The sequence below is a fragment of the Lepus europaeus genome, chromosome 1, assembly GCF_033115175.1.
Source record: "Lepus europaeus isolate LE1 chromosome 1, mLepTim1.pri, whole genome shotgun sequence".
NCBI classification, from domain to species: domain Eukaryota; kingdom Metazoa; phylum Chordata; class Mammalia; order Lagomorpha; family Leporidae; genus Lepus; species Lepus europaeus.
Genome location: NC_084827.1, coordinates 182884175 through 182899501, shown reverse-complemented (window position 1 = coordinate 182899501; position 15327 = coordinate 182884175). Strand labels below are relative to the sequence as shown.

At 64.3% G+C, this 15327-nt stretch overlaps 2 protein-coding genes across 2 annotated transcripts; both read left to right on the top strand.

The window, feature by feature from the left end:
* Nucleotides 1–6772: 6772 nt before the first annotated feature.
* OTOS (otospiralin) lies at nucleotides 6773–8348 on the top strand. The gene is made up of 4 exons (XM_062194022.1): nucleotides 6773–6855; nucleotides 7646–7728; nucleotides 7822–7848; nucleotides 8164–8348. Exons 2-4 carry the CDS (start codon nucleotides 7671–7673, stop codon nucleotides 8346–8348), a joined length of 270 nt encoding a protein of 89 aa, XP_062050006.1. The 5' UTR covers nucleotides 6773–6855; nucleotides 7646–7670.
* A 1810-nt stretch (nucleotides 8349–10158) lies between these two features.
* COPS9 (COP9 signalosome subunit 9) lies at nucleotides 10159–14596 on the top strand. The gene is made up of 3 exons (XM_062194033.1): nucleotides 10159–10255; nucleotides 11443–11515; nucleotides 14350–14596. The coding sequence occupies exons 1-3, from the start codon at nucleotides 10193–10195 to the stop codon at nucleotides 14385–14387; spliced, it is 174 nt and encodes a 57-aa protein (XP_062050017.1). The 5' UTR covers nucleotides 10159–10192; the 3' UTR covers nucleotides 14388–14596.
* The last annotated feature ends 731 nt before the right edge of the window (nucleotides 14597–15327 follow it).

Genomic DNA, 15327 nt, shown 5'->3' with positions numbered 1-15327 from the left:
GCTTGGTTGGCTGTGGAGGGGCAGAGCCCTGCACGGTGGGGGCTTCCCCGGCCAGATACCCCTGTGGCTCCCCGACCCCCACCCCCTCCCGGCTCAGTGAGCGGCCTGGAAGCTGCGCAGACCCAGCCGCAGGTGCTTTGAGTGACTGTCCGAGTGCCCTGGCCTCACTGCGTCTGTCTCCCCGCGGGTCTTCCCAAAGCAGCAGGTGGAGACCCCCGCTTTCCCGTGTTTGACGCCTGCGCAGTGGACAGCCCCGCCCCCTGCAGCCTCCCTGCCGCCTCCCCCCCCCCCCCACCCCGCTCACAGGGCGGCCCTGGGTGCACCTGCACCTGAGCCCCACAGCCCTGGGGGACAGCAGCCTTGGTGCTGACGCAAGGCCCCGCCCCAGGCCTTCCCAGGAGACTGGCAGGTGACAGGTGTGCACACCTGCTCTGTCCCAGGGGAGGGGTCAGCTACCTGCCCTCGGCCCACGCCAGAGGGTTGCGAAGGGCGGCATGGAGTCGCTGGGGGTCCAGGACACCAGGGAGGGAGGCATAGGCCATGGTGACACTGGAGCCCTGTCTCCAGATGAGGTGGGCACAGCTGGGAGGAAGCCCCAGAGGTGGGATGACCCCCAGTGAGCCCCAGACCCTGGGTCACCGACCACTTCAGGCAGACACGCATGGCAGAGCTGTGAGCCAGGGGTCATGCTGGGGGACTGAGGGCCGGACCTACCCTGGGATGCGCCGTGCCCACCTTGCTCCGTGGCCCTGGCTCCAGCCATGCTGTCCTGCCGATGCCCCCGCCCCACATGAAGCCTCCCTCCCCCACAGCCCCCGTTCCTCTTGGGCCCCTCTGAGCCGGTGCCAGGGGCCAGCAGGAGCCTCGGAAGGGCAACTGAGGCAGGAGCTGGGGGTCACACACCTGTCCCCTTGGCCAGGGCTCACATGCCCTGGGCCACGTCCAGAGGCAGGAGCCAGGGGTCACACGCCCGTCCCCTTGGCCGGGGCTCACAGGCCCTGGGCCGCGTCCAGAGGCAGGAGCCGGGGGTCACACGCCCGTCCCCTTGGCCGGGGCTCTCACATGCCCTGGGCCGCGTCCAGAGGCAGGAGCCGGGGGTCACACGCCTGTCCCCTTGGCCGGGGCTCACATGCCCTGGGCCGCGTTCAGAGGCAGGAGCCGGGGGTCACACGCCTGTCCCCTTGGCTGGGACTCACACGCCCTGGGCCGTGTCCAGAGGCAGGAGCCGGGGGTCACACGCCTGTCCCCTTGGCCGGGGCTCACACACCCTGGGCCGCGTCCAGAGGCAGGAGCCGGGGGTCACACGCCCGTCCCCTTGGCCAGGGCTCATGCCCTGGGCCGCATCCAGAGGCAGGAGCCGGGGGTCACACGCCTGTCCCCTTGGCCAGGGCTCACATGCCCTGGGCCGCGTCCAGAGGCAGGAGCCGGGGGTCACACGCCTGTCCCCTTGGCCGGGGCTCACAGGCCCTGAGCCCTGTCCAGAGGCAGGAGCTGGGGGTCACATGCCTGTCCCCTTGGCCAGGGCTCACATGCCCTGGGCCGCATCCAGAGGCAGGAGCCGGGGGTCACACACCCGTCCCCTTGGCCAGGGCTCATGCCCTGGGCCGCGTCCAGAGGCAGGAGCCGGGGGTCACACGCCTGTCCCCTTGGCCGGGGCTCACAGGCCCTGAGCCCTGTCCAGAGGCAGGAGCTGGGGGTCACATGCCTGTCCCCTTGGCCAGGGCTCACATGCCCTGGGCCGCGTCCAGAGGCAGGAGCCGGGGGTCACACGCCTGTCCCCTTGGCCGGGGCTCACATGCCCTGGGCTGCGTCCAGAGGTCCTTGCAGGGCCAGGACCACAGCCACAACACTTGCCTGCTCCTGCCTCCATCTGCTCTTCCCCAGCAGGGCACGTGCACAGGCAGACTCACACGTACACACAACACACATGTGTACACAGTACACACGTGTAAACACATGTCCATACAACATACCCCAGCCCTACACGTCACACATGTGCACATGCACAGACTCACACGTACACATGTGCACACAACACACGTATACACAGTACACACGTGTAAACACATGTCCATACAACACACCCCAGCCCTACACACGTCACACATGTGCACATGCGTTCACACATATACAGTACATATGTGCAGAAACACCACAATGCACACATGCACACCACATACAAAATGCAACACTCTACACACAAGCACAAATGAATACGACCACATGTGTAATACACATGTGTGCACACACCACATGCAAAACCCACCCAACATCCATGCACACACACAAATACATGTACATGCACAGGTAGCACCCCCTGCCCCTGCACCCATGCACAATACATACACACCACCCACCTCAGCATCAGACACACGCCACCCACATGTACGTATGACACACACACATGCCTGCACGCTATGCACATGGACGCCTACACACTGCACACACATGCACACGCCCAGGCCAAGACAGCACTGGTTGAGTCTTGTGACCGGGCAAGGAGCTCTGGGCACCCTGGAGAGGATGCTGGACGGGGAGCCCCACGGTCCGTGCCTCCTGCTGCTGCACTGGGGGACCGAGGTCTCTCCTGGCCCTGGTCCCCTTCCTCCCCTCCAGGCCACACCTGGGACCTGGGACCTGCATCACCAAGGTGCTGAGGCTGGGGCCATGCCGGTGGCCGGTGCTTGCTGCCGTGCTGGGCTTGAAGCCAGACCTGGGCGTGGAGCCCCCGACCAGGCAGGGCTGTGTGTCCTGGGTGGGGGGTGCCGAGTCTGTCGTTAAAGCCACAGGTGAAATGGGGGTGCAGTCAGCCTGGCAGCATCTGGGACACACGAACTGGAGACCCAGGTCTGGCGGGCACCGGCAGGAGGTCCTGGGGTCCCCTCCACCTGCGGCCAGGGTCCCCTGTCTCAGGAGAAGCCCCTCTGGAGTGCATTGGTTCTTGTCAGTGAAGCCGCCCCCCGCAACGCCTGCACCCACGTGGGCGCCTGTTCTAGTCCCGGCTGCTCCACTTCCGATCCAGCTCTCTGCTATGGCCTGGGAACGCAGCGGAAGATGCCCAAGTGCCTGGGCCCCTGCACCCACGGGGGAGACCTGGAAGAAGCTCCATGGCTCCCCGTGGCAGCCATGTGGGGACTCAGCTTGCACCAGGAGCTCCTTTTCCCCCTTCCTGTGACATCAAAGACCCCTCTGGGGGTGGTCCCACAGTCCCCAGAGTCCCGGGAGCCTGGCGCCCCCTGGAGCCAGCTTGCGGTAACGCGTGGTCCCAGTTCCCAGGCAGGCTCCTCAGGAGGGAGCCAGCGCCTGAGGCCGGGGCAGCAGGAGGTCGCCCAGCCCTGCGCTGTGGCCCTTCAGGCCCCTGAGCCAGAACCAGCCCTCGGCCCAGGCAGCCGGCCCTGGGGCTCCCGGCCTGCTGGCAACCAGCTCCCACCAGTGTTTCTTCCAGGTGCCGCGGCTTTCATGATATTCAATTACGTTCTTTTATTACAGCAGTGAACCTGGGGGTTGTGAGCAGAGGTGGTGGTACAGGATGGAGCCCCTCCCCTGTGGGGTCAGAGGGCAGGTGGCCCCTTCTGGGGCGGGGGGCAGGGCCACGGAGCAGATCAGAGTGAAGGGGGATGGGTTTGCGCGACCTGGGGTTCGGCCAGGACGGCAGGACATTTCCACACACAAACCTGGCCATGCACCAGCCCCTTGCCAAGCCCTGCCCACCCACGCCTGGACGGACCACGCCCGGGACCCCCAGGCGCTCGCAGGGAGCTGCAGGAACAGGGTCAGGCGGGATGTAGCTGAGACCAGGGAGCCAGGGCAGGGCCACAGGGCTGGGTGCTGGCAAGGAGGCCTCGGCCGCAGGGGGAGGGCGGGCGCTGGGTAGAGACCCGGAGGCCTCACAGGAGCTGGGCCCATCCTAGGGGCATGGTGGACCCTAGGGAGAGGTCAGCAGCCAGAGCCCAGGGCTGGGGGGTCAAAGCCAGGCCATAAGCCATGTGGACTCGTCCAGAACCCACACCATGGTGGGCAGCTGGGCTGATGGCGGCTGTGGGAAGAGGGCACGTGGAGCCCAAGTCCCCGGAGACCTGTGGCTTTAGGATTTTAAATCGGGAGTGGGCATCTGTGCTTGTTTTGGGACAGCTCAGAGGACAATGACCAGGTGGGCCTACCCTGGATGGAGAACAGAGGTGCTGGCTCCCAGGGGCTCAGAACAGGCCACACCTAGTTCTACCACCAGGGGGTGCCAGAGACCGCCTTATCTTTTCCAACACGGTGCGCCGCAGCCCCTTGGTCCAGCAAGACCGGCCTCGGGCAGCCTAAGCAGGAGCGTGTGCAGGGCAGGGGCCAGCCCAGCCTCAGGGCAGTCACCTGCGAGATTGCCCGGACCCTGGACCTGCTGCCTAAGCCTGCACCTTAGCGGGCTGGGCACGCCCCACCTTTGCGCGAGGACCCGGGTGCAGCCACCCCTGAGCTGTGGCTTCACACTCTGGCTCTCAACTCCGGCCCGGCCCACTCAGCCACCCTGCAAACGCGTTAGAAATGCAGATTCCCGGGCCGGCCCTCGAGCTCCCGAATGCGACTCTGGGTGAGGGGCAGACAGTGCCCTGTGTTTCAGCGTCATCGGGGGCCTCCGCGCCAGCCCAGGCTGAGACCTTTGTTCCTGCCGGGCCCGGGGCCAGACAGGCCGAGTGGCCAGGGCACTGGGACAGCAGTGGGGCGGGGGCTGCTGTGGAGCCGGGCGGTCGGCCCAGGATGGCAGCTGGGATGAGGAGTAATGGAGCCGTTGCTGCCATTGCCCTCACACAGACCAACACGGTAAGCCAAACCCTGGGGCCCGTCACACAGTTCGTGGGAAAATATCATTAGAAGTTAGGCTGTGGTGTGGCAGGTAAGGCCCCGCCTGCAGTGCCAGCATCCCATACGGGCACTTGGTTTGAGTCCCGACTGCTCCACTTCCGATCCAGCTCTCTGCTGTGGCCTGGGAAAGCAGTGGAGGATGGCCCAAGTCCTTGGGCCCCCACACCCAAGTGGGAGACCTGGAGGAAGCTCCTGGCTCCTGGCTTCGGCCTGGACAAGCCCAGGCCATTGCAGCCATTTGGGGGGTGAACCAGTGGATGGAAGTTCCCTCCCTCCCTCTCTCTTCCTCTCTTTGTGTAACTCTAACTTTCAAATGGATACATAAATAAACCTTTAAAAAATCCATTAAGTTTACTTTGGTGCAGAATATTTAAAATCTATGCAGATTTTCTCTTGGTATCCATTTTCCATGAACTTCAAAAACTTCTACCTGCTTATCTGAGAGGGAGAGAGACAGACAGAACTGCCATGCACTGGTTCGCTCCCCAAATTCCTGCAACGCCTGGGGCTGGGGCCCGGAGCCAGGGCTCAGTCCAAGCCCCCCCCCCCGCCCCCGGCCACCTGGGCATCACTGCTGCCTCCCAGGCCTGCGTCAGGAAGCTGCGTCAGACGCAAAGCCGGCTCTGTGGCGCGGCAGGCGGGCGCCTCGGCCGCTAGGCCCAACGGCTGACCCCCAGGACCTGGCTGAAGCCCCCTCACACAGGCATCTAACGGGAAGGAAACACATACACATACACACACACATACACACATGCACACATATATACACAATACATCACACATATACACATCACATGTACACACATCACACATACACACATCACACATACTCACATCACATACACATATACACAGACACACAAATATCACATACACACAAAGATACACATATACACACATCACATACCCATATGTACATACACATATACACACATCACATACACACATACATACAAACAAAAACACACATCACATACACAAATACACCCACATCACATACACACACATACATACGCACATACACACATACACACAAAAACACAATCACATACACACATACATGCAAACATACAAATACACTCACATCACACACACATACACACATGCGTACATACACACATGAGCACATACACACAACACAATCACATACACACATCGACGCAAACATATACAAATACACTCACATCACACACATACACACATGCGCACATATACACATGCACACATACACATGCACATCACACACATGCACACATAGATACACGTATATACACACATACATCACACATATACACATACACACGTACACATACACACATCACACATACACATATACACATCACATGTACTCACATCACACACATACACACATACACACATATACACACAAACCACATACACACAAAGATACACATATACACACATCACATACACACAGACACACAAACAACACACATCACATACACACATACACAAATACACCCACATCACATATACACATACATACACACAACACAATCACATACACACATACACGCTAACATACACAAATACACTCACATCACACACACACGTCCACCTCACACCATCACTGCCTACTACTTCCAGGATCCTGCGGAAAGCTGCATGGATGTGACATTTTAGTTCACTTTTCCAACACCACAGGTGTGTTTTCAAACCACCTTCGGATGCCTGGCTGCTAAGGGATGGACGCGGAGCGCTGGGAAGGGACTCTGTCCCTGGCTCTCCCCAAGCTCTGAGCGCCCGGGCTCCTCCCACTGAGCCATGGGGGGGTGGGGGCGGGGGAGGGTGGAGGTGGGAGGGTACGGGGTGGGGGGGTCTCGGTCCCCTCCGCTTGCAACACCGCCCCCTGGCGGGCGGCCGCGTGCTCGCACAGGTGGCCCCTCCCGGGCCTGGGCAACAGCGAGTCCCCATCACCGCGCTGGGCACGCGTGGGGACGCAAGATGAGGCCGGGGACTTTGGGCCCCGATTCAGAGAACGTGGGGGTGAGGAAGCCCCTTGCGCCCTTGAAGACCCTGGGGCTCCCTCTCTGGACACGGGGTGCCCGGACGGCCATGGGGGAGGGGACCTGGGGCGGGACCACGAGGCTGCACCTACTGGGAGAGCCCCTGGGCCCCGCACAGCCCCGCTGCTGGCTGCGGTGTCCCAAAAGACAGAACCCAGCTGGGCCCCACCGCGCCTGCTCGGCGGCCTGCGCCTGGGTGCAGGTGGTTCCCGGGGTGGGGGGCGTCCTGCTCCCCGCAGCTCCGGGGAGGGGGCAGCAGCCAGCCCAGCCTCCGGCTCCGACCGCGTCCGTGGGGAGTGGAAGTCGGCCGCGTTCCAAGCGCCGACACTGAACTCAGTCCAGCAGTCTTAGAAGCGGCCGTGAGAAGATGTTTTTCTCGTGCTCGGGTCCTGGCTCAGATTCCCAAAGGGCACGGGGTCCGCCGCCCCCAGTGGGCACGAAGCAAGCGGCCCCAGGCTCCAGCCACGCGTTTCCGTCCTGTCCTCAGCCCTGTATAAAGAGCAGCCTGCGCGCGGGCGGCCACCCCATCCGGGCCGCGGACGGGCAGGCGGGCAGCAGGGCGGCCCCTGAGAGGTGAGCCGTGGCCTGGGGCGGGCGGGCGGCCCCGGCCCGGGCTCTCACCCCTACGTGGGGGTCAGGACGCCGACACGGAATCTGGCAGCACCACGCCGTGTCCCCGAGTGCCCCCACGTCGGGGCAGGGGAAGGTGCTGCTCCGGGGTGGGGGGGTGCGCTCCCAGCCCTCGCCCCGGGTCGCCCCCTCTGCTGCAGGTGCACCCGATCACCACCTGGGAAGATGTCGTCCTGCCTGGTGCCTGGGCTGGCCCTCTGCCTCCTGCTGGGACCCCTCGCAGGTGAGGGGCTGGGCGGGGCTGATGGGACCTGGTCCTGTGCCCGGGCAGCGTGGTGCGGGGGCGGGCGGCTGACGGCCCTCCCTCTCCCCACAGGGGCCAGGCCGCTGCAGGAGCAGGAAGGTAGGGTCTTTCCGTGCGTCAGGGCTCTGCCCAGGCGGGGCGGGAGGATGGGGGCAGGGCGCCGGCGGCTTCCTACCCGGAGCGCAGCCGGCCCAGGGGGATCTGCACAGGCCCCCCAGCAGCGCCCCTGACCTCCACCCTCCGCCCTGCAGTCCAGCCCAGGGTGGACACCCCCCCCACTGCCCTGGACAGGCCTCCTCTCTCCCCAAGGACCGGAGCCGCTGTCCCCCCGCCCCCGCTGCCCCTGGCTGGCCCAGGAGGGCCCAGGCCCTGCGCTGGGCAGACGGCGGGGCCACCGCGCGCCCTGTCTTTCAGACCCCTACGCGGAGCCGCCGGCCATGCCCTACTGGCCGTTCTCCACGTCGGACTTCTGGAACTACGTGCAGCAGCTGCAGGCCCTGGGCGCCTACCCCCAGCTCGAGGACCTGGCGCGCACCTTCTTCGCGCACTTCCCCCTGGGGACCACCCTGGGCTTCCACGCCCCCTACCAGGAGGACTGAGCCGTGGCCGGCGCTGTCCACCTCCAGGGGCGCGGGACCCCTCCGCGGGCTGGGCCCAGCCTGGCACCCAATAAAGGCCACCGGGCGAGCGCGAGCGCGTCGGGGCTTTCTTTCCAGACACGGCTGCGCACCGGGGCCACGCACGGAGCCCTCGACCAGGGCGCCCGGCTGGCGGTGTAGCCCGGGGGGAGGGGGCGCAGCCTCCCCAGGGTTGAGACGAGGACACGGGGCAGCAGACGCCCGGAACCGCCAGCCTCATTGAGGTCGCTGTCCCCATGCTGGGGCGGCCTCGCTGGCACAGAGCCAACTGCAGGGAGCAGCAGGGAGCCGGGCGCTCAGGGCAGCAGGGGGAGGGGCCGTCGCCCCGGGCAGCCCTGCAGGAGTGGAGGGGTAGGGGTGGGGACTTGGATGGACCCCAGGGATGGGCTAGACAGGGCGGGAGCCCCCTGCACGCAAGGTGTGCAAGCCTAGCAGACCCTGGGAGCCTGCAACTCACACTCTGTCACTCACACCCATCACACACCCCTGCCATCAGACCCTGTCACTCATCCCGTCACTCACCCCTGTCACTCACACCCTGTCACTCACACCCTGTCACTCACCCCTGTCACTCACACCCTGTCACCCACACCCTGTCACTCAGACCCCTGTCACTCAGACCCTGTCACTCACACCCTGTCACTCACCCCTGTCACTCACACCTGTCACTCACACCCCTGTCACTCACACCCTGTCACTCACACCCATCACAACCCCTGCCACTCACACATCTCTGCCACGCAGACCCCTGTCACTCACACCCTGTCACTCACACCCTGTCACACCCTGTCACTCACACCCTGTCACTCACACCCTGTCACTCACACTCTGTCACTCACACCCATCACACACCCCTGCCACTCACACCCCTGTCACTCACAACCTGTCACCCACACCCTGTCACTCAGACCCTGTCACTCACACCTGTCACTCAGACCCCTGTCACTCACACCTGTCACTCAGACCCCTGTCACCCACACCCTGTCACTCACACCCTGTCACTCAGACCCCTGTCACTCACACCTGTCACTCACACCCCTGTCACTCACCCCTGTCACTCACCCCTGTCATTCACAGCCCTGTCACTCACACCCTGTCACTCACCCCTGTCACTCACACCCTGTCACTCACAGCCCTGTCACTCACACCCTGTCACTCACACCCTGTCACTCACCCTTGTCACTCACACCCTGTCACTCACACCCTGTCACTCACCCCTGTCACTCACAGCCCTGTCACTCACCCCTGTCACTCACACCCTGTCACTCACAGCCTTGTCATGCGGCCAGCTGGGGAGAAACTGACGCAATGGGTGGCTTCTCTTGGCCACCAGCAAGTGACAGTTCATTGACCGGCTCGGACACGGCAATGGAGCCACGTGCGTCACCAGGTGGCCGAGGCTCCCGCAGCCAGGGGCGTCCACTTCTCCTCGCCCGGCTCTGTGCCCCTGGCCACGTTCCCTGACCCCTGGAGCCACCCTGGCTCTCACCCCCACCCGACCCCAAGCTTACCTACGGCTCAGCGCTGTGCCTACAGCCCTGGCTGCCTCCGCGCTGACCACTTCCCTGGCCCAGTCTGTGGGCGACCCCCGCCCACCAGGAGGCCCCAGTAAACCAAGCAGGCGCCCGCCCTCCCGCTGCCCCCTCGGCCCCTGCGCAGCCCACTCTGATCGACAAGGGGGCTGGAGGCGGGGCCGGCCGGTGCGACCATAGAGTCGCGGTCCTCCGGCGCCTAGAGCTGCCGGGCAGGCGCGCACCGGATGTGGCTTGCGGGCCGGAAGTGGGCGAGAGCGCCGCAGAGCCGAGATGAAGCCGGCGGTGGACGAGATGTTTCCTGAGGGCGCCGGGCCCTACGTGGACCTGGACGAGGTGGGCGGAGGCCGAGCCCCCGGGACGCCGCGGGCCCGCGGGGTCCCTGCTCCGGGCGGAGACGCCGGCGGGCGCCCGGGGGCGGCGAGCGCGCTGCCGGGACGCGGGGGGCCTCCCGTGGGTGCTGAGGAGGCCGCGGGGGCCGTCGCCCCGCCGGAGGTCCCGCGCCTCGCCCCTGCCCGGGTCCCCTGTGCAGCCGTCCGGCCCCGCGGGGTCCCCGCGCTCAGCGGCCCGGAGGTGCTGGGACGCGGGGCCCCGCAGAGGTGACCCCCGCGGCTTGGGGCCGATCTGCCGCCCGGTGCTGGAGGACCGAGGGAGGCCGCCTGGCGGGAGCCCGCGCCCACTGGTCACTCGGGGGCAGCGGGAGGCGGTGGGCAGGGAACCGACGGAGGAGGGGCCTGCGGCGGCGCAGACCGGAGGGGCCCCTCGCACCCCGCTCAGCACGCGAGCGCACGGATCCGGCTTCTCCCCTAGGGAGCGCGCAGCCACGGGTCGGCGCTCCGCAGGGTCACTGGAGCGCGGGTCCGGGGGTGAGGGTGGACGGCGGGCACCCACTCAACCCAGTGGTCACCGGGGGAGGGGCTCGGAGGGATGAGGCGAGATGCCCAGGACCTGAGCACCAAGCGAGCAGCCTCGGGAACCGCAGAGCCGGGCCGAAGCAGCAGCGCCCTGGGCCGGGGGTCCAGGGAGGCCGGGTTCCACCGTCACTGGGTGACAAACCCGGATCCAGGTGTCCCGGCTTGGGTGGCCGCCTGGTTCGCCAGCCCTGGCGTTGTGGCCGTGTCGGGTCTTGTGAGGGGAGCCCCTCCGGAACCTCAGGGCTGCTGCTCAGAAGGGTGGGGGGTGGGGGCACCCAGAGCAGGCATCAGACTCGGGGCTGCTCCGCCCTTGACCTCTGGCGGCTGCACCGGGGCCTGGAGGTCTCAGGTTTAGAAGAAGGGGCACCTAGGGCCACGGCAGGCCCTTTGTAGGGGGAGAGGAGGCTGCAGGGACGCGGGAAATCAGGAGACTTTAATGTCCTCGAGGCCCCTGTCCCATCCCTCCCACGCCCACAGCGTCCTCTGCGTGGAACTGGCATTGACTCCAGCTCGAGCATGCTCCGTGCCAGCCAGTGACCAGCCAGTGACCGCTCCCCTAGGCGGTGTGGGCGCTGGGACACACCTGACAGCTTCCCACCTCCCCCGCAGGCCGGAGGCAGCACCGGGCTCCTCATGGACCTGGCCGCCAATGAGAAGGCCGTTCACGCAGACTTCTTCAACGGTAAGGGGCCCGGGCCCACGCGGGGTTTCTTCCACGCGGTAGTGCAGTGGGAAGCTTTGTGACGGGAGTATTGGGTGGGACGGCAGTGACGCCCGGGCCCTGGGCTGGTCTGGAATACAGCGCGGCGTGTGCAGTGACGATGCCAGCTGTGGCCCAGCCGGCAGCCACGTTTCCCCGGCAGACGTGGCTCCCAGTCCCATCCGTGGTGAAGTTCAGCAGGGGTTGGCATCGCCTGTGGACACCCGAGATCGCAGGTGGGGCCTGCAGAGCCCGGTCTGGCGCTCTGGCCCCTGCTGTCTCCTGAAGGCTCTCTTCCCTTCCTTTCCCTGGCCACACCTGTTTGCCCGCCTGGATTCTTGAACCCACGGCTGCCTCGGCACGGCCGCAGCTGCCCTCCAGCTCTCGTCCTGCCCCGACCTCTGGATGAGGCCATGGGACACACAGCCATCTCGGAGTTGGGGCTTTGGGGCTGGTTACAGGAGCGTGGGTGAAGTCTCACCACTCAGGCAGTTAGAAGGTGGACCTGTGTACCCTTCAGACACTGGAGGACCGCCTCCCTCCTCTCCGCGGGGTGTCGGGGCCTTGTCCCCGTAGGCGCGTCCACTCTGCTGAGGGTTCCGTAGGAGCGCACCGCAGGCCGGCTCCTCAGGACAGCAGTGGCATTGCTCCCCCTCTGTCGTACTTCAACCACCAGTGCTCGCCCTACAAACACCTTTTGTCGTTGGTTAGGCACAGCTGGGACGTGGTCTTGCCTCCTTGGTCTGTAACTTAGCTAAGACTCTTTAAAGCCCCGAGGCCTTGCTGGTCTGTCTGGCTGATGTCCGGGTGTCACTGCCCAAGGAGACAAGCCAGGCTGCTAAATTCGGGGCCATCTTCTGAGACAGCACCCTGGCGGCCACACCTGGCGTCAGAGCTGGGGGAAGTGACGTTGAGCTGAGGGTGTGGGGAGAAGGGTGTTGCGCCCGAGGGAAGAGCCTGGCACAGCGCAGTGTGCTCCAGTGCTGCCTTTGGGAGCGCCCGGGCCGGGCAGGGCCACCCGAGCGGCTCCGAGGTGGGCAGAGCGGTGTGATTCCCACGTGGCACGAGCGACACCACGACTGGATGGCCTTCAGCAGCCCTCTCTTCTCTGCCAGCCCCTCGGTTTGGAGGGAGCGGCCATTTCGAGGTTGGAGTCTTGTGATTTGCAAAGACAGCCCTGGATCTCTGATGGGAAGTGTCTGAGAGGACCCGGCCTGACCTGCTGGGTGAGCGTGCTCTGCATGGGCAGCTGAGGGGCGTTCCTGTCGGAGCAGCGGCCAGGAAGGGAAGGGATGGAGACGACTGGGCGGCTGCTGCCTGCCCGCTGGCCAGGCTCCTGCAGTGTGCTGTCCCGGAGGCCGTGCCAACCCCATGTAGAGGAAGCCGGCCACCCTGAGGGGTGGGGCTTCTGCCCAGGCCTCCGCTGGGCGCCGAAGCTCTTACCACGGGTAAGACCTCCTGTTCTCTCGTGTGTTTGAGCCGGTGGTGGCAGCTGGCAGCGTAGGACCACGAGGAGGGCCCGGTGGTGTGGTGGTGTTGGGCCTTGGAGCACAGCAGAGGTGCCAGCTCCCAGGGGTCTCATGGTGTGTGCAGTGCCCCAGGCGTGGGCTCTGGGCAGAGGTCAGGAGGCACGAGGGCATGGAGCATGTCCCTGTGCAGTGTCCAGAGACGGGTCAGGGACACTGCCTTCCCTGGGAGGGCTGGGGTGCAGGGCTGGGCGCAGACCTGGCCCTGCTCTGACCACTGAGGAGTCAGGCTCCCGCAGGGCTTCCGTGCACAGCACGTACAAATGGGCTCTTAGTTTTTGCTTTGCCCACTGTGAAAGGAGAACTTGCCCATGCCAGGGAGTTTGGAAGACAGAAAAATGGGACAGGGCAACACAGCTGTGGCCTTGCTCACCCGAAGCAGCAAGCGCACGGTGTTTGCTGCGTTTCCTCCGTGTTTCTCGAGCCTGGCTGTATCTCAGACTCCCTTCGAGGGCCTGTGACGTGACATGACGTGACGTGACCCGACACCTCTGCCACCTTCTCCAGGACCCCCCTCCCGAGGGCCTGTGACGTGACGTGACGTGACGTGACACGACACCTCTGCCGCCTTCTCCAGGACCCCCCTCCCGAGGGCCTGTGACGTGACGTGACGTGACACGACACGACACCTCTGCTGCCTTCTCCAGGACCCCCCTCCCGAGGGCCTGTGACGTGACGTGACGTGACGTGACACGACACCTATGCCACCTTCTCCAGGACCCCCCTCCCGAGGGCCTGTGACGTGACGTGACACGACACCTCTGCCGCCTTCTCCAGGACCCCCCTCCCGAGGGCCTGTGACGTGACGTGACGTGACACGACACCTCTGCCACCTTCTCCAGGACCCCCCTCCCGAGGGCCTGTGACGTGACGTGACGTGACGTGACGTGACACGACACAACACCTCTGCCGCCTTCTCCAGGACCCCCCTCCCGAGGGCCTGTGATGTGATGTGACGTGACGTGACACGACACCTCTGCCACCTTCTCCAGGACCCCCCTCCCCCCCTGCCCACCGGCATTTTCACTCCTGGAGCAGACAGGGCTGCCCACGAGTGCTGAGCGCTCAGTATCCATGTGGGCGGCCCCCACTCCCTGACATGAGTTTTTTCTTGATCGTCTACTAAGTAACGGCAAGATGCAAGGTGCACGGTCGGCAGCACTGCCCCCGGGCTCTGAGTCCTGCTTGTAAAGCTGTGCTGCAGAGTCTGCTTCAGTCCCTCCGAGCTTCCCGGGGACTCGCTGCAGCTCGTCCTGGGTGCCGTCACGTGTGACTCTGTTCCCTTGCCAGATTTCGAGGATCTCTTTGATGACGATGATGTCCAGTGAGCTTCTGTCCAGCAGCACGCGTGGCCACGCCTTGGAGCAGTGTGGTGGCCCTGCTCAGAGGAAGATTTCAGATGGTTTTAACGAACTTGTGGAGACCCCTTGTGATCAGGACGTGGTTAACCGGGGAGGAGAATGGTCGTAGCCCCCTGGCTGCTGCTCATCTTTGAAGCTCCTGTCCTTGTTTGTATTAAAACAGCAACATCATCGCATGCTGGGTAATTTTAATTCTTGGATTTCTGAGTGAATGTTGCAATCCCTAGGGGTATGTGTGTCCCACGCTGAGAGACCTGGCTTTGTCAGCACCACAAGCCCGTGTGCAGCACACCCCGTTGATGGCTGGTGATGTGTGTGTCAGGGCAGTAGTTGGTACAGCCGTGCATGGATGGTTCTGCCACAGCGCTCTGAAGAAAGACCCTGCTGTGGGCACCCCGTCTCCATGGGTCACTGTGTTCTGTACAGTCCTCACCCCCATAGCAGGCCTTGCCCTCACCCCCCCCCCCCAGGCTCCGTGTCGGGGCAGCTGCTGGCACAAACCTAGGGCCTGAAGAGTAGGGTGACTGGCTGTGACCTGGGGAGAGCCCTCCACATGTTGGCCCATTTCACAGGAGAATGTAATTTGTGGGGAATTTTTTAATAAGTTTTCTTTTTTGGCCCAGTTCTGTAATTGTTAATAGCTATAAAGACAAAGATTGCTACTGGATGTCAGCCTCCGTCTGAGACTGTTCTGTAGGCCGGGGACTGCTGGTGCCACCTGGTGGCAGCAGTTCCCATGCTCAGAGGTAGCTGGGCCCTTATAGAGAAGCAGGCTGTGCCACCTGCTGCTGGCGTGGCCTTGAGGCCATGTTACTGAGGGTTGGGTGAGACTGCACAGAACAAGCTGTGGTTCTGCCGCGGGTTCTTGTGAGTGCCCAGGTTTGCAGCACGGTGCCCTGGTAGCGCT

Excerpts from the sequence above, each read along its gene's own strand:
- COPS9 (XM_062194033.1), top strand. The coding sequence starts at position 10,193 with ATGAAGCCGGCGGTGGACGAGATGTTTCCTGAGGGCGCCGGGCCCTAC. Across the intron at positions 10,256-11,442 it reads CCTACGTGGACCTGGACGAG|GCCGGAGGCAGCACCGGGCT; the intron begins GTGGGCGGAGGC and ends CCTCCCCCGCAG. Across the intron at positions 11,516-14,349 it reads TCACGCAGACTTCTTCAACG|ATTTCGAGGATCTCTTTGAT; the intron begins GTAAGGGGCCCG and ends TTCCCTTGCCAG.
- OTOS (XM_062194022.1), top strand. The coding sequence starts at position 7,671 with ATGTCGTCCTGCCTGGTGCCTGGGCTGGCCCTCTGCCTCCTGCTGGGA. Across the intron at positions 7,729-7,821 it reads CCTGCTGGGACCCCTCGCAG|GGGCCAGGCCGCTGCAGGAG; the intron begins GTGAGGGGCTGG and ends CTCTCCCCACAG. Across the intron at positions 7,849-8,163 it reads GCCGCTGCAGGAGCAGGAAG|ACCCCTACGCGGAGCCGCCG; the intron begins GTAGGGTCTTTC and ends CCTGTCTTTCAG.